This window comes from Ixodes scapularis, unplaced genomic scaffold (assembly GCF_016920785.2).
Source record: "Ixodes scapularis isolate PalLabHiFi unplaced genomic scaffold, ASM1692078v2 PGA_scaffold10__122_contigs__length_95168666, whole genome shotgun sequence".
In the NCBI taxonomy this organism is placed as follows: domain Eukaryota; kingdom Metazoa; phylum Arthropoda; class Arachnida; order Ixodida; family Ixodidae; genus Ixodes; species Ixodes scapularis.
Genome location: NW_024609836.1, coordinates 20,117,025 through 20,144,180, shown reverse-complemented (window position 1 = coordinate 20,144,180; position 27,156 = coordinate 20,117,025). Strand labels below are relative to the sequence as shown.

General features: G+C 46.0%; 2 protein-coding genes across 2 annotated transcripts in view; one reads left to right on the top strand and one right to left on the bottom strand.

Moving 5' to 3' along the window:
* Window positions 1-27,156, top strand: part of LOC8039976 (cytochrome P450 2J3) — a 69,592-nt gene that overhangs the window by 16,399 nt on the left and 26,037 nt on the right. Inside the window, exons 2-3 of the mRNA XM_029966716.4 lie at window positions 15,197-15,518; window positions 17,375-17,574. Coding sequence (XP_029822576.2) covers window positions 15,197-15,518; window positions 17,375-17,574 — 522 coding nt within the window. The remainder of the gene's footprint in view (window positions 1-15,196; window positions 15,519-17,374; window positions 17,575-27,156) is intronic.
* Window positions 3,502-5,967, bottom strand: LOC120846390. Its single transcript, XM_040218122.1, has one exon. It carries the CDS (start codon window positions 5,965-5,967, stop codon window positions 3,502-3,504), a length of 2,466 nt encoding a protein of 821 aa, XP_040074056.1.

The window sequence follows — 27,156 nt, the reverse complement described above, 5'->3', positions numbered from 1 at the left end:
CGACGAGTCAGGCGCTCACGCAGGAGGCCTTATTGCACGTATTGTCTGTTTAAAGGCGACCTCGGGCGTGCGAATAAAAATAACTAATCTCAACGACGTCGCCAGACTGCTGACACTCAGAAATAGATCCTTTCCCAAAGTGCACGCCATCTCTCGAGCGCCAATCATGTGAGGCCTGCCCACTGTAGGCGTGCACCCTGACCGTGCATGCACTGAGCACGAGTGTTGTGTTGCGGTGATAGGGGTCAATCACTCTATGGACAACTCGGATCCCAGGATTCGTGCAGACACTGGTGAAACGTCACACCGGAAGTGACAGCCCATACTCTCGAGGGGTCGGGCGCAGACAGCAATGCCAACTCAGAAAGCAAGAAGTCTTTTTTTAGACCGGTTGGCACGTTCGAATTTGTGTTTTTTTGTGTTTTTTTTTTTTTTTTTTTTTTTTTGTATGACTCGCGCAGTTTGGGAATGTTTGCAATTTTTCGCTGTCGCTCTGGAGGAGGCAGTGGGGGTTGAAGGCCTTCATACAATAAACAACAAACAAACGAGCTCCAAGTGATGAACGAGGAAACCGTTGGTTATACCTTCCGGCTGCGAGAGAGCAAAGCAGTGTAGCGAATCACACGTTGCGCCAGCACGTATTACATTCGCGAGGCGCGTCGGATCAGTTGTTGCAAGAAAACGGAAGGAGAGTAATAGAGTGCCTGTCAGGCCGTTTGTCACTTCACTGAAAGGCACGTTTACCTCTTCCAGGAGCCTCCACTGCCAGCCGATGCACTTGCGCGCGTGGCTTGTTTTACTTATATTATCTGACGCCACTGTTTAGATTACAAAACTGACAAAACTTCGCAGACCTACCATAAAACAAAAACAAATGCTTAAAAAAAAAGAAAAAAAACTGAGATATTATATTATGGCAGCAATGAAACCGCTGACTTGTGGACTGTGAGGATAAAATCATGTCGGAAATAGCTCACTCTGAAAATGCCCTCTCATCGGATATCACTCACGTCGCGCTAACTTACAACTCAGTTAATATTTTCGTCTTGTTCATTTTTTTTTTACTCGTATGAAACTTGATTATATCTTTCTTCTTTGTCCTCTGTACCAAACAAAAGGCGATGTCTTTCACACATATTACCTTTGAGTGTCAAGATATAACTCTTTTTTAGTTATCGTATAGACGGACTATTAAAGGGGCACTGAAGTTGACTCTGGGATCATCCTTTTGTGGTGACAAATCAATCTTGACGCTCTAAGCATCTCAACAAACCCGAAATCACGATCGTGCGTAGCTTTATTGCTCGTTAAAAGCGTGTTCGAAGATCGCGACACACCCTTTTTTAGGAAGAATTTTCTTCCGAGTGAAGTGGTCGACAAAGGGCGCTTGTCGGCGGGTTGCAAGCGATGGCTTCATCCGCGGAAAAAAAGAGGAGTCTTATCCGATTCCATACCTACCAGACTCTCTCCGAAACGAGTTATGATAAAATCATTTGGAGTCTGCGCGTATTGTACGGCTTTCATTGGTCCAAACAATGTAATCCGCGAGAAAAAAGAGTCCACATTTTTTTCTATCGTCCTGTAATGAATAGGCAGTTTTGTAATATAGGGCTTGGTTTATGTGGGAACTAACACATTTTAAACAATATAAGATAAAAAAACTATTTTTTCCAAAAATGACTTCCATGCCCCTTTAACATAAGTATCACTCATTTTAATGATGTTGGCTGCCTCAATGATCTCACGTGTTAATTGGTGATAGTTCTTTCCCATTACGGTGCTATTTTTGAAGTCCGCAGTGCACCCACAGTCACGGCAGTGAATGCCCAAAAGCCCTGAGGTAGCTATTCGGGTGTTGGTATGTGCTCTTAATCTGTCATTTACACATCTTCCACTTTGTCCTATGTACTGTTTGCCGCTTGAAAGGGGAAAAAAATAAACCACCCCTTCTGACCAAGGACAGAACTATCTCCAATTAACACGTGAGATTATTGAGGCAGCTAACATCATGAAAATAAGTGATACTTGTGTTAGTAATCCCTCTATTACGTTTACTGAAAAAGGGTTGTTATAGACGCTTTGCAGCAGCTGTGCATGGACGCCGCCATAACTGACCTTCAGTTTTTGTTTCCTCTTATTTCGTTTATTTCACTTCATCATTACCATAGCAGGCCAGGTTATTGCCACATTAGATTCAACTGTGTCCTTTTCTAAAGCATCGGCCTTTGTAAAGGATCGTCAACTACCGTTTCAGTTGCTCGGCATTTCGGTAAGACAAAAGAAGGTCAGCAATGGCGGCTGTAATTTGGCGCGTGTGTAAAGCGTCTATATCTTGACACTCGAAGGTAATATGTGTGATAGACGTTGCCTTTTGTTTGGTACAAAAAACGAAGAAGTGAGACATAATCAATGTTCATACGGGTAAAATAAAAAGGAAGAAGACGAAAATACAACCATAGTTCTACGTCATAGAGTTATTATAATGTACGCTAGAGGTTCAAGTGGCACTAGTGTGCTGCTGCAAATTGAAGCAGACAGCAACCAGTCAGAAATTGGCTTCCAATAATGCGTTTCTATAGGAAAAAGCGAATGCATTTTTTTCTCTGCGCTCGATTATAAGAACAAATATCACAAATAATTTCTACGTACGTATGCACGTATCATCATCATCAAAGCAGGGATAGAAGCACAACCGCCCTATGGACTCTCCACGTTTGGGCGCGAGACTGCATAGATTCTTGCATCTATTTTGTCGCATAGTATATTGGTAAGAAAACTAAAATTAAGTAAAACGCTCGTGTGGATACGTCGTCTGCTCTAAACAGACGTTGGGAAGCATGAATCACCACGGCGGATGCCTGCCTCCAGCTAAACTGCATTATTTTTGTTAAATATCTGCTTCTTCTAAAATGGAAGTATCGGTTCATCAGCGTGAGAATTAAACAAAACAGTGAACTCCAACCCGGATAACATAATATTGGTACTGTGGACTGAAATCGCAGGTTCTATGCGTTTCAATGATATTGTAGTGAGTGCGCAGGCGAGCTGGTGGAAATTAACCATTCTGATGTTAGCCTGAGACTGAGGCAGGAAAAGAGGTAGTTTCAAAGTAGAAGAAAAAGGAACAGTCGAGGATACGTCTCTAACACAGCTAAAGACAAGTTTATTCGGTCACCCTCTTATATACACTCCACAATCTTCACCACAGAACCTTCGCGACCTCCAAAGCCAAAAGATAACAAAGAACTCATCTCTTTCCACCACAATAATCAAACGACCTTGACAATCCTACAAAGCCCCCTCACCAACACAACCTATCTCCTCTCTCCCGGAAGACGATCGACCTTCGCGTACATAGCACACCCTCCTCCTCTCCTCCCCGGCCCACAATCCCGAAACAACCCGGCAACAAAAGATACCAATCCACCTGATCCAAACCAAAGACACAAAGGAGGAAACCACTTACACCCTTTCACAATCAACAACCACTTAACAAAACTCTCAAATCCGCAAGAAGGTTTTTGCACTGCTGCTAAGCTGTAACGACACTTGACTAATGCAGTTGCCCATTGATTTCATTCTTATTGTTTCCTTTACAACCCTTTTGATGTCGTTTACTTCCCTGTGTATTATTTCTGTTTCGGACCAACGTGGTATACAATTATTACATTCTTGAACATGTTTCGCTATTTCCGAATCAGTCGCGTTGTTTTTGACATTTCTTTTGTGTTCAGTCAATCTATCATTTATACACCTCGACGTTTGACCCACATACTTAAAACCACATTCTAGGGGAATTTCGTATACCACTCCATTATCACACGGAATAGACTTTTCTCGATGCATTTTTGTGCATTCCCTTACACTCTTGTGGAAGGGCGTGAGCTTACTCAATTTATAGTCGGAACTAAAAACCAGATCAACATCGAACTTTTTTGCACAAGCCTTCAAGTTGTGAGAAATTTTGTGATAGTACGGAATTACAGTAGTTCTATGTTTTGGCCTTTGCTTTGGTTCTGCTCTACATTTGTCTGCGAATTTTACGGATAACTGTTTCCCTACGAATTCATCCTGATAACCAGCACTGTTTAGCCTTCTCCACTGCCTTTTCACTGATTCAGCCAAGAAATGAGTACATGATCTATCCATTGCATTTGTGATTAAAGACCTGACAATACCTGCTTTGACTGTTTTTGAATGGCAACTGTTTTTTGATAGCAGCGGTTTTGCGTTTTCTTTTCCATATTCCCAACATAGCCCGTTTTCATTGTGAATCATAAGCTCTAAAAACTGCAGTTTACCATTCATGGGTCGTTCGACTGTAAACCTCAGTTCTGGGGCAGCCGATCTGATCAATGCTTCCAGAGTGTCAGACAATCCCTCCCGAAAAGAACAGATCAAAATGTCATCGACATATCTTTTCACAAAACAGGATTCGGACGTCAATTCTTGCAACTTATCAGATACAATGCAATCCAAAGAATTTAGGTAAATTTCCGCTAACGCCGGTGCTACACTCGACCCAATGCATACTCCCTCTTTCTGTAAATACTTTTTTCCTTGATACTCTACTATTGTTGACTGCAAGTAATAATCAAGAACGGCAAGAAAACTGTCCACCGATATGCCTGACCGCGATTGGAACCTTACCAAATTCATTTCAAGCACCCCTTTTACCCTTTCCAACAGACGACTCTTCTCTAATGAGTAATAAAGATCCTTGATGTCCATTGACAACATATCTCCTTCCTTTCCATGATGACCTTCGAGTACCGTGATCAACTCACTCGAATTTCTCAGTGACAAAGACTTATCTAGAATTGCATGATTTAAACCTTTTTGAAGAAACACGGAAACTACCTTCTGCCAAGTGCCATTCTCATTGATCACCACTCTAAGTGGCATCTCCGGTTTATGATCCTTAATGAAGAACTTTACGCTCAACGCTGATTTCGACAGATTTACCATGGTCTTTGCTACGTCCTTAAATTCGTCTTCCTCTAAAATTGAAACTATATTTTTCTTTAACTTTCCGATGTTTCCACCCCATTCTTGAAACAAGGATTCCATCGCTTCACCCGTTTTCGTTTGAAATGACGATTTTGAAAGAACCGCGAATCTACCGGATTTATCCGTTTGTAGCAATTGTAATGACCGATCCTCTAACTCTTTTCTAACCGAACTGACGACACGAAAATCCCTTTTCTCATTTGGGTATCCAATGCCCATTACGTTTTCCATTCTGCCAACAGCCTGTTCAATAAACGCCGCTCTTTCCTCATGCCTGACCATTCTTGCAACCGACTGTATAGAAGAAAATACATCCACCCTTGACGGTTTTACATCAATACAAAACTTCGGTCCGTTTTCCAACACTGCTTGCGTCTTCCTTGATAACACTACGCCACCCGGATTGATAACAGAACCTCCACACATCCGATCGAAAAAACTAAAAACCCGTGAGTCTCTATCCCTTCCCTCCTGAGATTTCATCTTAATGCTATCCAGAACATGCCTTCGTTTGACATACCACATACGGTTGAAAACTGTCCTCCTGATGCTGTTCCAAATGATGTAGTCCCTGTGCCGCTTGAAATCACCTCCCACCAGGAGCTCCCAAAGACTTTCGGAAGCGCTGCGTATTTCTTTGATCCGGTGACTTGAGGCTTCTCTGTACGCCTTGAGGATCCTCTTCTTGCCGCTCCAATGGCTTCCCGACGCTGACAGATGTTTGAATGCAGCTGGGTCCACGAACCTTTTTCGGAGGCAGATGCCGAAATATGCAACCTCGGCCTCCAGCTCCGCCAGTCGACGTCCCAGTCGGTCCAGTACTTCTACTGCTTGAGAAATCCAGGCGGTCGGTGTCGTTGATGATGCGGTTGTACATGAGAAGGGGACCAAGCCTGCTTCAGGTATAATCAATGATATTGTAGTGAGTGCGCAGGCGAGCTGGTGGAAATTAACCATTCTGATGTTAGCCTGAGACTGAGGCAGGAAAAGAGGTAGTTTCAAAGTAGAAGAAAAAGGAACAGTCGAGGATACGTCTCTAACACGTCTCTAACACCTGAAGCAGGCTTGGTCCCCTTCTCATGTACAACCGCATCATCAACGACACCGACCGCCTGGATTTCTCAAGCAGTAGAAGTACTGGACCGACTGGGACGTCGACTGGCGGAGCTGGAGGCCGAGGTTGCATATTTCGGCATCTGCCTCCGAAAAAGGTTCGTGGACCCAGCTGCATTCAAACATCTGTCAGCGTCGGGAAGCCATTGGAGCGGCAAGAAGAGGATCCTCAAGGCGTACAGAGAAGCCTCAAGTCACCGGATCAAAGAAATACGCAGCGCTTCCGAAAGTCTTTGGGAGCTCCTGGTGGGAGGTGATTTCAAGCGGCACAGGGACTACATCATTTGGAACAGCATCAGGAGGACAGTTTTCAACCGTATGTGGTATGTCAAACGAAGGCATGTTCTGGATAGCATTAAGATGAAATCTCAGGAGGGAAGGGATAGAGACTCACGGGTTTTTAGTTTTTTCGATCGGATGTGTGGAGGTTCTGTTATCAATCCGGGTGGCGTAGTGTTATCAAGGAAGACGCAAGCAGTGTTGGAAAACGGACCGAAGTTTTGTATTGATGTAAAACCGTCAAGGGTGGATGTATTTTCTTCTATACAGTCGGTTGCAAGAATGGTCAGGCATGAGGAAAGAGCGGCGTTTATTGAACAGGCTGTTGGCAGAATGGAAAACGTAATGGGCATTGGATACCCAAATGAGAAAAGGGATTTTCGTGTCGTCAGTTCGGTTAGAAAAGAGTTAGAGGATCGGTCATTACAATTGCTACAAACGGATAAATCCGGTAGATTCGCGGTTCTTTCAAAATCGTCATTTCAAACGAAAACGGGTGAAGCGATGGAATCCTTGTTTCAAGAATGGGGTGGAAACATCGGAAAGTTAAAGAAAAATATAGTTTCAATTTTAGAGGAAGACGAATTTAAGGACGTAGCAAAGACCATGGTAAATCTGTCGAAATCAGCGTTGAGCGTAAAGTTCTTCATTAAGGATCATAAACCGGAGATGCCACTTAGAGTGGTGATCAATGAGAATGGCACTTGGCAGAAGGTAGTTTCCGTGTTTCTTCAAAAAGGTTTAAATCATGCAATTCTAGATAAGTCTTTGTCACTGAGAAATTCGAGTGAGTTGATCACGGTACTCGAAGGTCATCATGGAAAGGAAGGAGATATGTTGTCAATGGACATCAAGGATCTTTATTACTCATTAGAGAAGAGTCGTCTGTTGGAAAGGGTAAAAGGGGTGCTTGAAATGAATTTGGTAAGGTTCCAATCGCGGTCAGGCATATCGGTGGACAGTTTTCTTGCCGTTCTTGATTATTACTTGCAGTCAACAATAGTAGAGTATCAAGGAAAAAAGTATTTACAGAAAGAGGGAGTATGCATTGGGTCGAGTGTAGCACCGGCGTTAGCGGAAATTTACCTAAATTCTTTGGATTGCATTGTATCTGATAAGTTGCAAGAATTGACGTCCGAATCCTGTTTTGTGAAAAGATATGTCGATGACATTTTGATCTGTTCTTTTCGGGAGGGATTGTCTGACACTCTGGAAGCATTGATCAGATCGGCTGCCCCAGAACTGAGGTTTACAGTCGAACGACCCATGAATGGTAAACTGCAGTTTTTAGAGCTTATGATTCACAATGAAAACGGGCTATGTTGGGAATATGGAAAAGAAAACGCAAAACCGCTGCTATCAAAAAACAGTTGCCATTCAAAAACAGTCAAAGCAGGTATTGTCAGGTCTTTAATCACAAATGCAATGGATAGATCATGTACTCATTTCTTGGCTGAATCAGTGAAAAGGCAGTGGAGAAGGCTAAACAGTGCTGGTTATCAGGATGAATTCGTAGGGAAACAGTTATCCGTAAAATTCGCAGACAAATGTAGAGCAGAACCAAAGCAAAGGCCAAAACATAGAACTACTGTAATTCCGTACTATCACAAAATTTCTCACAACTTGAAGGCTTGTGCAAAAAAGTTCGATGTTGATCTGGTTTTTAGTTCCGACTATAAATTGAGTAAGCTCACGCCCTTCCACAAGAGTGTAAGGGAATGCACAAAAATGCATCGAGAAAAGTCTATTCCGTGTGATAATGGAGTGGTATACGAAATTCCCCTAGAATGTGGTTTTAAGTATGTGGGTCAAACGTCGAGGTGTATAAATGATAGATTGACTGAACACAAAAGAAATGTCAAAAACAACGCGACTGATTCGGAAATAGCGAAACATGTTCAAGAATGTAATAATTGTATACCACGTTGGTCCGAAACAGAAATAATACACAGGGAAGTAAACGACATCAAAAGGGTTGTAAAGGAAACAATAAGAATGAAATCAATGGGCAACTGCATTAGTCAAGTGTCGTTACAGCTTAGCAGCAGTGCAAAAACCTTCTTGCGGATTTGAGAGTTTTGTTAAGTGGTTGTTGATTGTGAAAGGGTGTAAGTGGTTTCCTCCTTTGTGTCTTTGGTTTGGATCAGGTGGATTGGTATCTTTTGTTGCCGGGTTGTTTCGGGATTGTGGGCCGGGGAGGAGAGGAGGAGGGTGTGCTATGTACGCGAAGGTCGATCGTCTTCCGGGAGAGAGGAGATAGGTTGTGTTGGTGAGGGGGCTTTGTAGGATTGTCAAGGTCGTTTGATTATTGTGGTGGAAAGAGATGAGTTCTTTGTTATCTTTTGGCTTTGGAGGTCGCGAAGGTTCTGTGGTGAAGATTGTGGAGTGTATATAAGAGGGTGACCGAATAAACTTGTCTTTAGCTGTGTTAGAGACGTATCCTCGACTGTTCCTTTTTCTTCTACTTTGAAACTACCTCTTTTCCTGCCTCAGTCTCAGGCTAACATCAGAATGGTTCTATGCGTTTCCTTTTTATTAACTTATAGCTTTTGCAGAAATATAAATATTTAGTATCAAGAGAAGTTAGTGCTGTATTGGAAATTACCTTGCTATTGCGTTCCTCTGCAGCCAATGTTTCCCTCTACTGTGCCATGGTGCGGGTAAGTTTTCCGGAATCTGAGCAATTCTACTATACGTTGCGATGAGCAGAAAGTGCCTCTTCTAGTTACGATCCGCTAACTGCACGGTTTGCAGGACAACTGAAACAAGTGAAAGAAACTGTTCTAATATATCTGCCGTGACTGTAATAAACGAGTGTGACCGAGCAACGCAGCAATATTTGTGTTGTTAAATGCTTTTCTCGATAGTGTGGGTTCACCCGCTTCAATTATCTTGGTGAGGGCCGCGATTTTCAAGAGGCTAATACCATAAATTTCTGGTTAAATATTCTTCTATTCGAGCAGAGTAGACTCTGCAACTCCAGCGAACAACCCGCACCACGACACAGACAGCATCGGCCGCAGCGATACTCTGGTGATGAGGGCTAGCGACCTTTACGAGACTTTCCGATCACCCTTCGCCCTCACCTAACGTATATCGAGTCTGGGCAGTTCATAGATTAACCTTCAGATTATTCGAGTGATGCTTTAATTGCGATTTTCTTTTCAGTTTAATTGAAAGCTTGTGCTGGAGAAAGTCAAGAAAAAGTAAAAAATGCCTGCTTTAATATTTTTGACGTTGTTATTTCTTTTATGACACAGGCTTCCACGGTAAACCATTTCAGCGTGCTTCTCATTGTCGGTGAGGGGGATTATACTGTTCAAATAATAACTTACAAATTACTTCATTTTAAAAGGCTACCCATGTTCATATTTCTGTAGGCCTCACAACGTGAAGTTTAAAATGGGAATGCAATGTCATTTATGGCGTAGTAAAACTAGTAAAAACAATTGTAGTTTTAACGTCTTTTGTACAATATGACCGGCGAAAAATCAACTACCGTATTTATCGATTGATTATAGTTTATTAAAAACTAGCGATCAGTCGGGTTAATTTTCTGGTGAAACCACAAATCCAATCAACGTTCAATGTTTTATGAAGGCTATGGTTTGTGCGAGATAACAAATATACGTGGGACCAGCGGTGAAACTTAAATGAAAAAATTTAAATACTACACAATTCTTCTACTGTCGATGTGTCATCAGGTGTCCCACAAGGCTCTGTTCTCGGTCCGCTTCTTTTCTTGCTCTACGTGAACGACTTACCAGGCAACATCGCCACTAAAATCCGTCTTTACGCTGACGTCTGTGTCCTGCACCACACGATTAATTCCCCTGGAGACCATAACTTCCTTAACAGTTCATTTGCAAGTTTCTGCACCTGGTGTAAGGCCTAGCAAATGACCATAACCTTTCGCAAAACCGTCTTAATGTCCTTTTCTAAGCGTATGGTTCCTTTTATGTTTACATATTCATTCAATGGCGGCACATTGGAAAGAGTTTCTAAATGCAAGTATCTTGGTCTTTTTTTCTCGCAAGACATGTCTTGGTCAAGACACATCGATTCCACTTCTAACAAAGCACTTCAAAAACTCGGCTATCTTCAACGTACCCTTCGTGTTGGCCCGCAAGAAACCAGACCTCTAACATATAAAACAGTAATACGCCCTATCCTTGAGTACGGTTCAACAACATGGAATCCCTGGAAACAATGTGATATTAGCAAAATCGAATCAGTCCAGGAAAAAAGCAGGACGTTTTATTTTCCGTCGCTACGACAGAGATTTTTCCCTATCCTCTAACCTTTCTGCTCTCAGCTTAAGTCCTCTTTCCAATAGACGTCACACTGAGAGCCTTAAAGTCCTTTACGGTCTGGTTAACTCACCACGTCTCACCTCATTAGACGCATACATAAGGTTTCACATAGAGTCATGAACAAGGAGCCACCATGACCTAAACATTTCACCATTTTATGCACGCACTGACATATTCAAATACAGTTTTTTCTCTAGATCGCTTGAACATTGGAATCTGCTACCCGGTAACATCCGTTCATTACCTCCAGACGAATTTCTGTGTGCGGTTGACAGCGGTTGATCCTATTTTACGATTTTTTTTTCTGTCTTATTCAATATTGAATTCTGTGAACTGTGATTTTTCCCCCCACACCTGCAATAGCCCCGACGGGGCTGCAGTATGTAAAAATAAAATAAATAAAATATCCGTCGGTAATGTTCTACAAACGCCTCCTCGATGTTTGTGCTATCCGCGGTGAGGGTGCCATTTCTCTCGATTTCGGTTATTTCTTTGGACAGAGCTTATCTTTTTTTCAGCTAGCTTGCTTAGTAGGTTGTTCGCCACAAAGAACACCTTTGCGTCCTTGCACGGACCACAGCACCGACATATCGCGCTTTCTGAAAGTGTTCGAGTTGTGCTTTGATATTTTCTATGCCTTTTACACCTTGACCAGGGTTAGTACATTCTGTTTCACTCAGAGCATGTAAATTCTGCTGCAGTTTTTGCTCTTCTGCCCTGGCGTAGAACTTGAGCGTGCTCGATCTTTCAATTTCCGTCATTTTAGCCTCCTCTTTGAACCGCTCCCACCGTTCTAAGGGGCACATCCAGCTTTGCTCAACCATTTTATCAAGGATATCGTCCACTGCAGCTTCAAATGTCTTGTCTTTAAGTAGGCCTGCGTTCAACTTCCATAATCGCCAGTTAAACTTTGACCTCGGGGTTTGGGTTTCTCCAATTGTAACATTTACAAGACAGTGGTCACTAAAGAACACAGGTTTTACGTGATACGATTCGATGTTATTTACAATGTCGCTAGAAAAATAAATGCGGTCAAGGCGTGCGTAAGAGGATGTCTGAAAATGTGTGAACTGAATTTCTTTGTACTTTTTGAAGTTTAAAAAACATCTTGCAAATTATTCTCAGCGATTATTTCACTCAGCACATTTGCACTAGAATCACTTGCGCGCGTGAATGGAGTTCTGTCTCTTGCTTCACAAATGCAATTAAAGTCGCCTAGAAGTATTGTGGTCCGATCAGATTACTGTAATGTGAAATACTTCGGAAGAATGCCTCCGGTTCACTAACCTTACAAGGGGCATAGATGCAAATTACTCTCTACTGTTCTTCCATCAAATTAAAGTCACACAAAATAAAACGCCCATGGACATCGGTAATGACACTCACGTCTGAAAGGGGAACAGACTTTTTCAGGAATAAAAAACAACCCCCTGCAGTTCCAACTGCATGCGTTACGCATACCTCGTACGAGGTAAGAAAAGGCTGTAACGCCCTCGTAACGCGCTCTTTCTCCGCCATTTTTGTTTTCTTGTAAGGCCAAAAAGTCTAATTGCTCCTCGTGAAGCAAACTTAGCAGCTGGTACTGTTTTCGACTAGAGTTTAGTCCTCTAATGTTGAGGGTTCCAAATGTTAAACCTTTAGTGGAAGGGCCAGTTTTTTTTTTTTTAGTCGGAAGCGTTGTTGGGATTGGAGGGGGAAGCGTGCATTGGAAGACGACATATAAACAACCTCACATGGAAATTACATTATGCATAACTTTGCAACTGGCTCTAGTAAAGAGGAAGTGGAACTAAGAAAGACATGGCCTAAAGCGATCGCAGTTTGAATGTAACCAGAAAGTAACCACCTCCTACGAGGTTCGCTCTCATCCATTGCCTGGGGGAGGGCGGGGCTTGCACCGTTTCTTCCTCCCGTGAACTGGAGTCCAGTCAGGCCCCTCCTCTACGAGGTCCAAAGGCCTCTTTGAGGGGTCAGCGCCGTCCTCCATTTCCAGGTCGTCTTCGGACGTGATGTCCGAATGGTGATCGCTCATGCAAGCTGGCTTCGTTAACTGCCCTTTGAGCGGTCAGAGGCAGGACCGTTGACGTCCGGACTGATGCTCCCAGCCGCGGGGTTGTCAGCTCCCAGGCAACTTGTCAAGGTGGTGTCGATCTCCCGTGCTAGGTCTCCCTCTCGACCGGCCAGGGGACTAGATGAGGTGGTGTCGTTCTTCCGGGATAGGTCTCTTTCACGACCAGCTTGACAATTAGACGCCAAAGTGTCGTCCTCTCGTGCAGGAACAATTTGGGACAGTTGGACAACTTGACAAGGTGGTGTCATTCTTCCGTTCTAGGTGTTCTTGTCGTCCGTCTGAAACTTTTGGATCACCGGTAGTGACTGGACGTCGAATGTCGTCTTCGCCTTTCTCAGCTTCTTCATCGATGAAGAACTACGAGTTGTCGTCCCCGGGAGCAGGCGGTGGCATATGTTCGAATGCAGTCCTCCTGCTCGTGGCCATAACGATTGCACTTGTCGCAGTGGGGAACTCGGCACTCCCTGCGAATGTGGCCTGTCCTCTTGCATCGGAGGCAGAGTGGTGCACTCCCTGGAACGACGACCAGGACCTTGCTGCCGAACATAACCAGCTGTTGCGGGAGGTGATCTTTTGTTGTGTCCTCCTTGAGGTTCATTTTAACGAATCTCGTTGTCGTCTGAACATTCTGGAATCCTTCCACCCTCCACGTGTTTCGGGACACTTCGTTCACCTTCCCGTAAAGCTCCAGGGCCCTCCGTACTGCGCGGTCGCTTATGTGAATCGGTGTCCAGTGCAGTCGTAGTCGGACCTCGCATTCATCAGGGTCGATGAGCAAACAACGTTTTTCTTTCACGTCCAGTTCTTTTATCGCAAGAAGCTTCCTCTTCGCAGTCAGAGAGTTAAACCTGAAGAGCCAAACATGGTTCATTTGGTACTGGCCAGCTCCAATCAAATCTTCTAGAACGCCATGGCGTTCCATTTGTGTTTGAAGATCGTCTATCTTGTATGGGCGTCACAATGCGCAAATACAGAGTTCGAAACTTCGGTACCTGTGGGCAGAGACGGCAGAACCACTCGGTAGGAATCCTGAGACATTTCAGTAGATGAACCACGGCCGGTGAAAGCCGTTGCAGACGCTCCTCGGGAGCTAATCAAACTTGCGACCGTTCCGAACGCTGGCACGCGCTTCTCCCCGGCCACTGCTTCAAGAAACGGGAGACAATGATAAATAGGCTGGCACTCTGAAAACGCTGTGGTTTCAAGCAATTGATCTTGACACTGGCTGTAAAATTTAATTTGAAATCTGGCGGAAAAAAAATACCGGCAAGCTTTAAATTGTCGCTTTAAAGGAAGAATTTGATTTCGAATTTATTTTTGGGTGTGCGAGAACCTTAATTCACGATTGGGCTTATACTTAGAAAGCTGAGCAAATAAAATGGTTAGTACCTGTTTGAATACGGCGGCGCGTCTATATTTTTTTTTAAAATTATTTTGCGAACTAAAACGAGCAACAACCAGCATGTCCTCACCGACGCATTCTTCGCCTTCAAAGCAGGGGTGATTGCCGTACTGGTTCTGATCTCTAAAAATGTAGTTTTTCTATTTCCCCGCTGCTCATCAGTAGACCCTCTAGCTGGTGACATGTTCAGAGTTCAGGGGAAGCTTCTCCCACCTTTTTATTTCGGCAGAAAAAAACGCTGGAGAACAGGCGACCAATTCATCAGCGATGACGATAATAATCCCTCGAGAAGGAAAATAAGGAGGGACAAAGGAAAAACACATATCTCCAAACACATCTAGTGACTGGTGCGCACACAGCCAGTCACGTAGCTGTGTTTGGAAATTTGTTTGCCTTTGTCCTCCTTGTTTCCCTTTTCCAGGGATTATTATCGCTACTCTTGTCCAGATCGCTCTAACCTTTTTATTAACTGCATTATCATCATAACCTTAAAATTCAGGCTGTTCACCTTTGTTGGTGTTAGACTGGTGGCAGATGATAAAACCCGTTTGCTCTAATGACGTCTAACCCCTGGTTAGCTCAGTTGGTATTGCGCTCCACTGGAAATGGAGAGGTCCCTGGTTCAATACCAGGACCAGGCGGATTTTCCAGTCACGCACCGGTCACCTAGCTGTGTCTGGAGATATGTGTTTGTCCTTTGTCCCCCTTGTTCCCCTTCTCCGTGAATTATTACCGTCATTCTTGTCCAGCTCACTCGCACTTTTGCATTAATTGCATCATCACAACTCATCAGCGTTCGCTCTGCTAGCTCTTAACCTGGTCTCTAAACGTGCCATCAACTACAGTACCACTCTTCTGCGACCTCAACTCTGGGCGTGCCTACCAACGCGCACGAATTCTCTGATTAAAAAAAAGAAGTTTGTTTTGGAGACTTTTCAGTGTTCGTGAGCAAGGGTATTAGTGTGCGTCTGAGAACACGGGCAGTTTCCAAGACCGCGTGTGCTGCAGGCATCTCTGAGTGCGAGGGCCAGCACTGGACCGAGCATCGGCGGTTCGTACTGCACACCCTGCGGGACTTCTGCTTCGGCAAGCTCAGCGTCGAGGACCGGGTACACGAGGCGGCCGACCGACTCGTGGCTCGCCTGGAAGGCGCTGCGGGCAGGGCCCTGGACCCGGAACCCCTGCTGAACGAGGCCGTGGTCTCTGTGCTGGCTAGCCTGCTCTTCGACGTCCCTTCGAGCGACGACCAGGGAGACCTGGCGCGGCTCATCCGCCTGGTGAACGGGGCCACGCCGTTCCTCCACGCAACTATGCCCAACCTTTGGACATGGTGCGTCGCACCGAACTGCGTTTACTACTAAAGAAGCACGAGGCTGCTTTCTTCTCATTTCAGCTGACGATGCAGCAGACGACTTACGCGCCCAGCCAATCTGTCAGTGTATCACGTGACACCCTCCAAAGTCACCTGACACTCACATGCCATGGGATTGGTTCCGGTGGCTCTCGTAGCATCGAAATTCACTGGATTCTGGCAAAGTAGCACCAAGCTTCCCGTTATCTGGTGTTCATTTTGGTATATTTCAGGGGTGGCCAGGCTGACCCGGCCTAAGAGCCGCAAACAAAACTACGAAACTCCTAAGAGCCGCGGAGAGGGGGGGGGGGACTTTTGTTTAGAGAAATAAACGAAACTCAAACTACTTTCGATCTATCCGAGTCAAAAGCAGTCTAACGGTACGTAAGGTAGCAGTAACACAAGACTACGAAACCACAACCTGTCTTTCGATTTAGGACGCGTTCCATTTATCTTTTTGTGGAAGTGCTCGCGTGACCGGGAGGAAGGTGGGGGTTAGGGGAAGGTGCCGCGAGCCGCACTTTCACACGCGAAGAGCCGCAGCTTGGCCACCCCTGGTATATGGAATGCGCAGTTTCTTCATGGGGGATCTCTCAATTCCTGGTGCGCGGATCATAATTCTCGGTAACAGGTAGATTTCTAAAAAAATTTCTGGTATACCGAGATTTGTTGCCCACAAACCGGGGAAGCACTCCCACTCCTTCGCACGCCACCACATGCGTCATCGATGCTTGGCGCGGTAGAGACGCTTGGCGGCATTGAAACACAGTTTTATTTTCTCAATATACGCAAGAATAGTAATGTCACTGTGAGAGATCTGAGGAGATAGGCATGGCTGATATGTTGATTAAATACACCGCGAACATTTTTTTTTTTTTCGAGTAACGCTTCTACTACAATAACGCTCCATAGCGACCTTGGCGCGACTCGTTCCGAGCGACCCCTTCGAAGATTTGAAAGAAGCGAAATAACCATTGCCGTGGAGAAAAAAAAAGGCCTCGCAGGTTTTGGTTGTTTGTATGTTAGTATATGTTTGCGTCCTGTTAGGAGGCAGGCAAGGCAACAACACTGTTTGACAGGCAGCGTCATTGCCTTGCAGGCAGGTGCGGAAGTGACACTAGACCCTTTTAGTAGACTATTCTAGAGCTACGCTTTGCTAGAGGGAGCTCGTGCCGCCACTTTGGTGTGAAGCATGGATTGAGCAGGCGCCCGCTGGGTCCACTCTCCGCAACGTACGGTTTACTGAAAGTCCCCATTAGTGGCATCTGTTGCAGTCCACCGTAAGGTGAAGCAAAGCAAAAAAAAAAAAAAAGAGGGACATTTTCGTAGGTCATGGCTCCCCTTCCGCTACGCTGTTCGAAATGAAGACGCCGACAGTGCGCGTACAAGCCACTGGCTTTACCTGAAGTGTTCCCGGGATCTCATGGCTGGTTGCGGAATGCGTTGCAGGACGGAAGAAACGATATACGAAAAGTCCCCGTGAAAACGTTTGTTTTAAAATCGAATTATACCGTAATCTCTATTACGAGTTTTGGAAGATAGTTCAGACACCTTGGATAACGACACTCTATCGGCGCCGTTGCATCCCTGTAAAGGCACCTAAGCACAGTAACGTTTTAGAGCGTTTGACTGCGTTGCGGCTGCGAGAAACCAGGACATCCCTGCTTCTTATGTTGCGTGCAAAGCCATTTCTTGAAATCGATTCCACACTTCATACAAAGCACCGATTTGCCGCTTACTCTCTTTCGTTTCTCGACGCAACGCAGTCAAACGCACTCAAATGCTCTCCGACACAAATGTGCATAGAGGCCTTAAGTTCGGCGTGTTTTGTGCAGCGTGACTCCGATTGAGCTGAGTGCGGGCTTCTCGGAGCTGCAGAGCCTCAAGCGGGACTTTCACGCGCTGCTGGACAAGCTGGTGGCCGAGCACGAGCGCAGCCTCGACGAGTCCCGGCTGCGGGACTACATGGACGTGTACCTGGACGAGCGCCGGAGGGCCATGGAGGAGGGCAGCCTGGACGGGAGCACATTCACCAGTGAGCTCCTTCTATCGTCGTCTCTCCAAGGTTCCGGGGGGCTACGAAAATTAGCTTTAACGGCCACAGTATATGCCATATGCAAAATTAATGACAGCTATCAGCATCATGACATTAGGAGCCGCCATACTGGGCGGGGGTGAGGTCTTGTCTTCCAGTTGCAGAGGTCGGCATTTTAGGTCCCCCTCACTCACCCTCACCCTCACAGCCACACTCACCTAAGCCAATTACTCACCCTCACCCTCACAGCTGCACTCACCCTCAACCCCTCACTCACCCTCACCCTCACAGCTACACTCACCCTCAGCCCCTCACTCACCCTTATCCTCATAGTCACACTCACCTTCAGCCCTTCACTTACTTTCACTGAACATCACGGCCCTCTCGCCCCTCACGCACTCGTTGCCCTCATGCCACTCACCGCCCTCACGCCCCTCACGCACTCATGACCCTCACACCCCTCACGCACTCACCACCTTCACGCCCCTCACGGCCCTCACGCCACTCACACACTCACCGCCCTCGCGCCCTTCACGCACTCATGGCCCTCACACCCGTCACGCACTCATACCCCTTACGCCCCTCACGGCCCTCATGCCACTCACACACTCACCACCCTCACGCCCCTCACGCTCTCATGGCCCTCACACCCCTCACGCACTCACCGCCCTCACGGCCCTCACGCACTCTACCCGTCACGCCCCTCATGGCCCTCATGCCACTCACGCACTCCCCGCCCTCACGCCCCTCATGCACTCATGGCCCTCACACCCCTCACACACTCACCGCCTTCACGGCCCTCACGCACTCACGGTCCTCACAGCCCTCACGGCACTCACTCACCTTACGGTGTGGTTTGGAAGCTCACTCACCCTCATCTCACCTGTGAAGATGAGGGTGAGTGAGGGCCCTCATGAGTTAGATTTGCGGAGGTATGTCCAGTTGTGGATGAGGCGCATCTTCATTTAACTCGGTTTTCATAATTTTAGGACAGTGTATCTGGGCACTCACCGCGAAATTACAAGGTCGCAACAAGGTCGCAGCAACAAAGTCAGTGAGTGGTTTTTATGGAGGACGTTCTGTGAAGGGTTCGTACTGGATTTACAGCAGGCGATCATATTTTAGTCATTTGACTCCCACTTTTCTGGGGCCCTTGTCTCTTGGACAAAACTAGCGGTACGGGAACCCTCCAATATGACGGAAATTTGACGATGGATTTTGACTACACTATAGTTCGTTGCAACTCAAAAAGGTAGGGCTAAGTTAAGACGGGCTGGGGAGGAGGAAGCAGACGGAACGCTAAAGGGAAGAGGACGTTTAGCCCTCCAGCGTTCCGTCTGCTTTCTCCTCCCCGGCCCGTCTTACCCTCGCCCTACATTCTTGAGTTGCAACGGACTGTAGATGGCGCTTTTCTTTTTGCATATAGTCACGCCAGTTTCTGCTGCAGAGGCACTACCTCCCCGTTTTTCACCTACATGCCTTTTTACTGCTGGTGACGTCAAATCCCCTGAAATTGCCAATAGCGACGAACAAGGAGGTGCTTTAGCCCTTATAATAATTTATTTAGACTATATAACCGTTTTGTTCAAAAGCCTCTGGCGCCGATGCGGCTCTGGAGCTTGTGTATCCTGTGACATTTTTTTATAACGAAAGCTTTATAGGCCCAGCCACGCTCAAGATCACGTAATAAAGGTCACGTAACGCCCGTGGCTGAAGCGATGAAGGCGGAAGCGTAAGCGCCGATCGCGTAAGCTGGTAAGCGCCGGTACTTGAAGCTTACGTGACCTGACATCCCTGGTGTCATACTCGACGTCGTGCTATAGGTCGTCCGTGAGGTCGCCCTGGACGACATCCTTGACGTAGTCCTCTAGGACGTCGTCCTTGAGGTTCTACCAGAGCTCTTCCTTGAGGTCGTCCTAGACGTCGTTCTCTAAGACGTCGTCCTCGACGTTGTTCTAGACACCGTCGTTTACGTCGTCCTCGAACGTCGTTCTTGACGTCGTCCTCTATGACGTCATCCTCAACGTCACCCTAGACGTCGTCCTTAACGCCGACCTACAAAATCATTTTCCGTAAGCTAGGAAAATCCTCCTCACCATCCTTCTCTTTTCCTCCTCTCCCACTGCCATCTTGACAGCAGGGTGACACCTCCTGTTGCTACATCTTGGGGCTGTATCAGCCGGGAGCTTACCCCAGCTTATCCAGCCCTAACCGCGAGGGCCGGCGCTGGCCAATCGCAGCCGCTTATCAGCAGTCGCGAATGGCCAGCACCGACCCTGGCGCCTTCCTTAAGGCACGAGTACGAGATTTTCATTCATTCATTTAATGATCAGGAAAAAACAGAGAAATTAACCGAAGAAGTCTCGGTTGGCTACTCTGCGTGGGGACGGGGAGTGGGATAACAGAGGACAGGGAAGAGGAAAAAATAAAGGTAGCAAAACACAGAGCGCATACAGTCTGGTGCAAAAAAAAAATCAGTTATCACAGAATAGTGAGAATTTGTAAATATATACACAATGAATGGAAGAAAAAAAAGATCGCTTTTGTAATGCGACACTGTTAGAGTTAAAAAGCCCATCTTCATGTATAACAGTCTGTAGCATTCAACATTGTGTTCTGTCGAGTTCAACCGTGAGGTCTCCGGACACTTCGCACCGTCACATAAGAGATGTCACAATGAAGCAGATATTCAGATATTCCTACAGTAAAGAAAGATGGGGGCTCAGTGACTGCCGTTTCCGCCTCATAAAGTATACTGCACACAGCGTCACTTCCCTGCCTTATCAAGAGCTAGAAGTTATTCGGGAAAGGATTTTAAGTCAAAGACGGCTAATTAGGTCTGTTTTCTCTAAGTAGACCACTAAGGCGTCTATAGCGGTCTGTTGGCTTTTTCGATCGTTCCAAGGGCCAAGGATCTTGTTTAGGCTCAATGGATCGCTACTTAATTTCTGAATAGTGTCGTGAAGTGCGCGTCTCTCAGTGTTAAACAACTCGCACTCACAGATGACGTGGTGGAGGTCTTCAGGGACGTTGCATTGTAAACAGTTCGGACTTGAAATAAACCCGAATTTGTGCATCTGAATATTTGTGAAAGCAGAATTCAAGCGACATCTATGCAAACAAGTTTCCACGTTTCGAGGTAATTTTTTAGGAATAGAGTTTTCTAGTCCCGGGTCGATTTGATGGAGGTATGGGTAGCAGTTTTGGTGGACGACCATTCACCCAGGAAAGTGTTTTTACCGAATGATGCCACATGTCTTGCAGCCTCTTGTCGAGTGAAAGGAATGTTTTCAGATGGAGCAAGGTTATGCGCATTTTCTGCTTCAGCGTCAGCCGACTCGTTCCCAGGAATTCCTGTGTGTCCGGGTACCCATTGAAAGTCAACTGTATGACCCTTGTTTGTTGCTGCGGCATAGTTGCAAAGTGTTTTCATAACCAGCACTGGGTTTGATGATTTTAAAGGTGACCGTTGTAGCATTTGTAATGCCGCTCGTGAGTCGGTGAATATCGTCCACCTCCATCTCCTTGTAGACTTGGTAATGTAGCATAGGGCCATGTTCTGCGCGCAGAGTTCTGCTGCGGTAGAGGAGACAACTCGACAGTGTTTCAGTGCCTCCACAACACCTAGTCTGGGTATGACGAATGCAGATGATGAACTTTCCGAGCGCGTGGACCCGTCAGAGTAAACATGAGTACTGTTACGGTACTTGTCATGTAGAAGGTTTAGTACGTGTTGCAGTACGACTGGTTGAGCTTGAGCAGTCTTTTTTGTAAATCCAGGAATATTAAAATTTACGTGGGGTACGGCTAGAGTTCACGGGGGGCATCCTGAGACTGCATGGAATTCAGCATAATTTGGAACGTTGCTGGTACATATAAATAATATTCTGCCAAAACTTGACATTGGTCGCAGATTTGTTATGTCTGACAAGTGATGTTGACGGTGTTGTAATTTGTGTCTCAAGTGAATACGTAATGCTTCTTGTTTTGCCATAATTGCTAGAGGCAATGCCCTTGCTTCGGCAATAGTGCAGATACTTGATGTGCCCGGGGGTACACCTAGGCAAGTCCTGAGGGACTTACAAAGCTCTGCCTCAATGATTTTTGTGCCCGATACACATATGTTAGTTAAAACTGGCAAGCTATATCTGAGAAGGCTATTAATTAAAGACGTTTGCAGCATTAGCATAGATTTAAAGGATTTTTCCCACGTGGTGCCAGTCAGGAAGCGTAGCACGTTGCCGGCTGAGGCCAGCTTGGATTTTAGTTCTTTTGTATGGTGATTCCAGGCTAGGTGTTTGTCTATTGTAAAACCGAGAAATTTGTGTTTTACAACAAATGGAATTACTCGTCCACCAAAGACGATAGGAAATCGCTTCATCGACATTCGAGTAAAGGCGATGGCTACTGTCTTCTCGACCGACAGGCTCATACCACAACGGTTAAGAAAATTACTGATTTTTATGGGTGATTTATGGAGTCTCCTTTGAGTGACAAAGCGATTTGCATTGGTGGCCCATAAGCAAATATCGTCAGCATATAGTGAAAGGCGGACGTCTTTAGAAACCTGACGGGGTAAGTTGAAGAGCGCGAGATTAAAAAGCAGCGGACTCAGGGCTCCCCCTTGTGGTACTCCTCTTTTTACATTATGTAAGGTTGTTCGGCCCTCAATCGTTTCCATAAAAACCGTACGTTCACTTAAGTAGTTTTGAACCCAGTTGAATATTCTACCTCCAAAACCTTGATTTTTTATGGCGTTTAGGATACAGTGATGGTCAATTGAGTCAAATGCTTTCTCTATTTCTAGAAAAACGGCCGACGTTATCTTGCGTTCATGCAGGCCTTGTTCGATAGAGCTGATAAGTTCAATGACGTTGTCTACAGTTGAGCGTCCTGCTCTGAAGCCAGCCATCTCCTTTGGATATATTGATCTGTTCTCGAGAAACCATGACATTCTTGCGAGTATCATGCGTTCCATGACCTTACATATGCAGCTAGTGAGTGCAATGGGTCTGAATGATCTAAGGTCGAGAGGAGACCGACCGGGTTTAAGGATAGGGACAATTTTTGCCTGCTTCCACTCTGTGGGAAGTGTGCCCGTGAGGAATGATGTATTATAATATTCCAGGAGTCTAAGTCTTGCAGATTCGTTTAAACAGGCCAACGCAGAATAAGTGACCCCGTCTGGGCCAGGGGAAGTGTGCTTTTTGATATCTTGTAAAGCGTAGTTTAGTTCATTTAATGTGAGCGGAAGGTCTAAGGAAGCATCACGTGTTAGGGGCGCAAGATTTTGGAATGGTTGATCTTTAAGTTGTGGGTGACATAATTGTGTAATTTGCTTGCAAAAAGCTTCAGCGATTTCAATGTCTGAGCATCCGTAGTACAGACTTAATGCTCTGAATGGGTGGCGTTGTTGCGCTCGAGTTTTCAGGCCTCTCACGACCCTCCATGCATGAGATAGACCTTTCGCAGTGTCAAGAGAGTTACAGAATTCGCGCCATCGACGACGGCTAAGAGCGTCTAAATAGCGGTGAACCTTTTTTTGTGCCTTCCGAGCTGCACGAGAATCCTCTAAAGTTTTTGTTCGTCTTGCTTTCCGCTCAGCTCGTCTTTGAATAGCTCGCAATCTTTCATATTCAGCATCAATGTCAGTACAATGGAAAGGTACATGTATCTGTTTTGTCGACAGTTTTAGGCAGTGAGCAATAGACGGTGCAAACTCCTCGTTTGTTGTTGCTGCTGTTATACATTTCCCTGCTAGTTCTGAAAAAAGGTTCCAGTCAGTACATGAAAGGGCGTTGGATGTCTTACAACCGGCAAAATCACGAACTGTGAGAAGAATAGGATAATGATCACTACCTCGAGTTTCGAGATCTGTAGTCCATGAAACGTTTTGAAGAAAGCTTGAAGAGACAAAACTCAGATCGAGAGCACTGCTCACCGTTGTTCCTCTATAGAACGTGGGGCTTCCGTCATTGAGTAGCACCAGATTCAATTTTGAGGTGAGTTCGCTAATCGTGTTACCCCGTTTATCATTTCGGGTGCCACCCCAAAGCTCGTGATGTGCATTAAAGTCTCCGCAAAGTATATGAGGGGAAGGAGTGTCTTGAATAAGCCTTTCTAGTCGTTGGGTATCGAATGTTGCTCTTGGTTGTATGTACGCCGATATCAACGTACACTTGCGCGATTTACTTTTAACTGTTATGCAAGCATATTCATTTGTGTCATGAGGTGCCACTTCATGGTCTATGTAACTTAAATCTTTTCTTACGCCTATTAGAACTCTGCTCACCCCATTTGACCTTTGTGAGGTAACGAAGGTATATCCTGAAAGCTTTATGGCATTTTTGTCTGGAATTCCAGACTCTGATATTGTAATTAAAGGAAATTGGTGTTTCCACGTGAACTGTCTTAGATCTCCAAGCCTTGATTTAAGTCCATTAGCATTCCACTGGAAAATAGTCGCTGCATTTAGAATAAGTTCAAATGGGTCTAAATTACCAAGGTGTAGATGTACGGGAGTGCGAAGTCGACTAGTTTAAGTAAAACTTTCGCCCACTCTGATTGGCTGTCATTGAGTAAGCGGCGAACATAATCAATTACGACATTAATTGCTGTCCTACAAAATGACCCTGTTTCTTGTTTAGCGTTATCAGTAGAGGGCTCATTTGTTGTTCGGTCTTTGTTTACCTTAGTATGTTCTTGTGTATTTGATTGCATTGCTGCAGTTGGGGTGCTACGTGGGGGCGTAGGTGGATGTTTCTTGTCCTGCACATTTTTTAGAGCGTCTCTATAGCTACACTGTGGAGGCCCCCTTTCCTTGCGGGGCTCAAGATTGGGTGTCATTGCTTGAGCAGCTGGGTGCTGGATGGCAGTTTCCTTGCTGGCTTGTTTGAGTGGTTGTAGGGGCCTTAAAATCTCTAGAGGTGGCCCCACTTCTGGCGTGTATTTGTGGCCGCTCTGATCGTTGTTGTGAAATCTTCTTTTGTTCTTGGCAAGTTCTCTTTGTTCAACTTGTTTGGGACAGGAAGCTACAAGGGCATCATGTTCACTGCCGCAGTTAACACACAGGGGAGAAGCGTCGCAGCTCGCTCGACTGTGGCTGCCTCCACATCGACTGCACATCTGATTCTTCGTACAGACCACAGTCTTGTGGCCAAAACGGCCACAGTTGGCGCACTGCAAGGGGCGCTCTTCGAAATCCCAAACTTGGTACCTGACCCGTGAGAGCGGCACGTACTTGGGTATTTTTGACCCATTAAAAAGGATACTGACTACTTGAGATTTACCTAGTATTCTGGCGTGGACCACGGGTATCTCCGAGGTTAGCCCAGCTTTTAGGAGAGCATCATCAACGTCGTCGCCAACACCCTTGATGACGCCGACGGCTCCATCGCGGGGTCCGGGCTCGTACGACTTCACAGTGACTCCGCACAGTGATGTTAGTTTTAGAAGCGATCGAGTAGCCTGCCGGTTTCTGGTGTCTACTGCGATCAAGTTCAGTCGGTTGTTTGGGCGTATCATCTGGATGCTTTCTGGGCAGTGGTTTTCCAGCTCGGAGGAAACACTCATGATGCTAAGTTTGGTGAGGGAATCCGTGTGGTTCGCTGGTACAAATATGACAGTTTGTCCTACTTGTGGAGCCTTAGGCGGTGACTCGCTTGGTTTGGGACGCTTTTTCGATGGTACCAGTGTGTAGCGGTCGTGCTCAGATCTTTGAGCTGTTGCAGATTCTTCCATGTCGTCGTCGGTACCACGAGGTGTGCCTTGGCCGGGTGTCAATGACGCTTCACTGCCTTGTGAAAGTGATGAAGGAAGAAGGTCTGCAGCACTAGAATCCATAGGAACGTCATTTGGGTTGCTCGGTTCAGCAGAGTAAGAATGTTCTATTACTTGCTCTGACGAGTGTGTTCCCTGATCGTTCAGCTCGGTGTTTTGCATGGTGTTGAAGAGCCAAAAGCCCCACACGCGCTCAGGGCGTGGGGCGAAGGATTGTAAATATGAAGTGCTGCAGTTGTAGTTAGTAGGCGAATAAATTATACGATTACTTCAGTTGATATGAAGGAAGGGATCAGAAAAGTCACCTACTGTTCTGACTCGTCGTCGTCGTTTTTCCGAGTACGAGAAAATCGCGGAGCTTCATTGTCTTCTTTTTTGGATAATGTTTTTGATGACGTCGACTTGCTCGGGTACGGGCTGAATTCCTTGGGTGTCATCCGGTGGCCTAGAGAATCGAGCTCGTTGACACTGAACTACCCCTTGGTGGGATTCACGACGAGTTTGTATTCTCTCAATTGCGAGAAGAGCTGTCGCAGATGGTCGGCGTGCTTTTCGGGCGTGTTAATTGCTGAACACGAGGATATGCCATCGCTCTAGGCATACGTGAATTACAAACCTCAGAGCGCTTTCTTCACAAAGCACTGGAAGGTCTAAGCGGCGTTGCGGAGCCCAAAGGGCATTCTCAAGAACTGAAACAGCTCAAACGCCATGATGACAATGGTCTTCGGAATGTCCGTCGGTTTAATGGACGTTTGGTGATAGGCTTTTACCAAATCCAGTTTTCTTGAGATCATTCCAGCCTGCAGATTGCCATTGAAGTCTCGGATATGGAGAATGGGGTGACGGCTTGGCATGATACATTTTCTTAATACCCGATAATGCCAGCAGGGGTGCCAGTTTCCGGTTCTCTTTGGGGCCATGTGAAGCGCCGATAACCGTGAACTCGAAGATGGCCGGATGTAACACAGTTCAAGCATGTGGTCGAACTAATTTTTGGTTATCTGGTGACGATCGGTTTCCAGGCGTTGTGGTCTTGCGAAGGCCGGATCGCCCTTTGTTTCAATATGATGAATAATGGTATGTTAGACATGTGTGACGGTGTCGCGTGAACGCTGGAAGAAAAAGGAAAGGAAGAGAAAGATCGAGCTGGAAAAGAAAAAAGAATGTCACCACGCCTCAACGGAGCCGAACATTAAAAGATATATTTCGACGACCAAACGAGCTTCGTCGCACTTGGCGCCCGAACGGGGACTCCGTAATGAGGTAAATTTATGTGGGGACGGCGGTCATTATCAAATCGCCCATTGAGCTCTTCGCATCAACGAGAAGGCTTCACTACAACGTCAGCAACGATGGATGAAGACGGCGCAAAAAGCGGCAGTGACGCGTCGTTTCAAGCTAAAGTTGAGGCGGCAGTTGCACGGAGCGAAGAACTTCAGCAGATCCTTTCGAGGAGGGACGAAGAAATCGCTGAATTGAGGCAACGCATCGCAGAGCTTCTTAGCCGACAACAGACTGTACCCGCACCGACGCCTGCCTATTCTGCAAGTGCTGCTGGGGATAGCGCTTCTCTGAAAGCCATGGAGACCCTGGTGTGCGGATTACTGTCCCTAGTAATCGAGAGACTCAACTGCTTGGAGGCCGCGAGCTCGAGAAGCAACTCTGAAAGCAGCGACGAGGGCTCCAAGCACCAAGGGCAACAGAATATAATATCAAAGAAAAAGAAACGGCAGCAGCGGTCGCTGCATACCGAACTACAAGAGAGCGTTCCAAACTCATGCAGCACATCTGAAAGCAGAGACA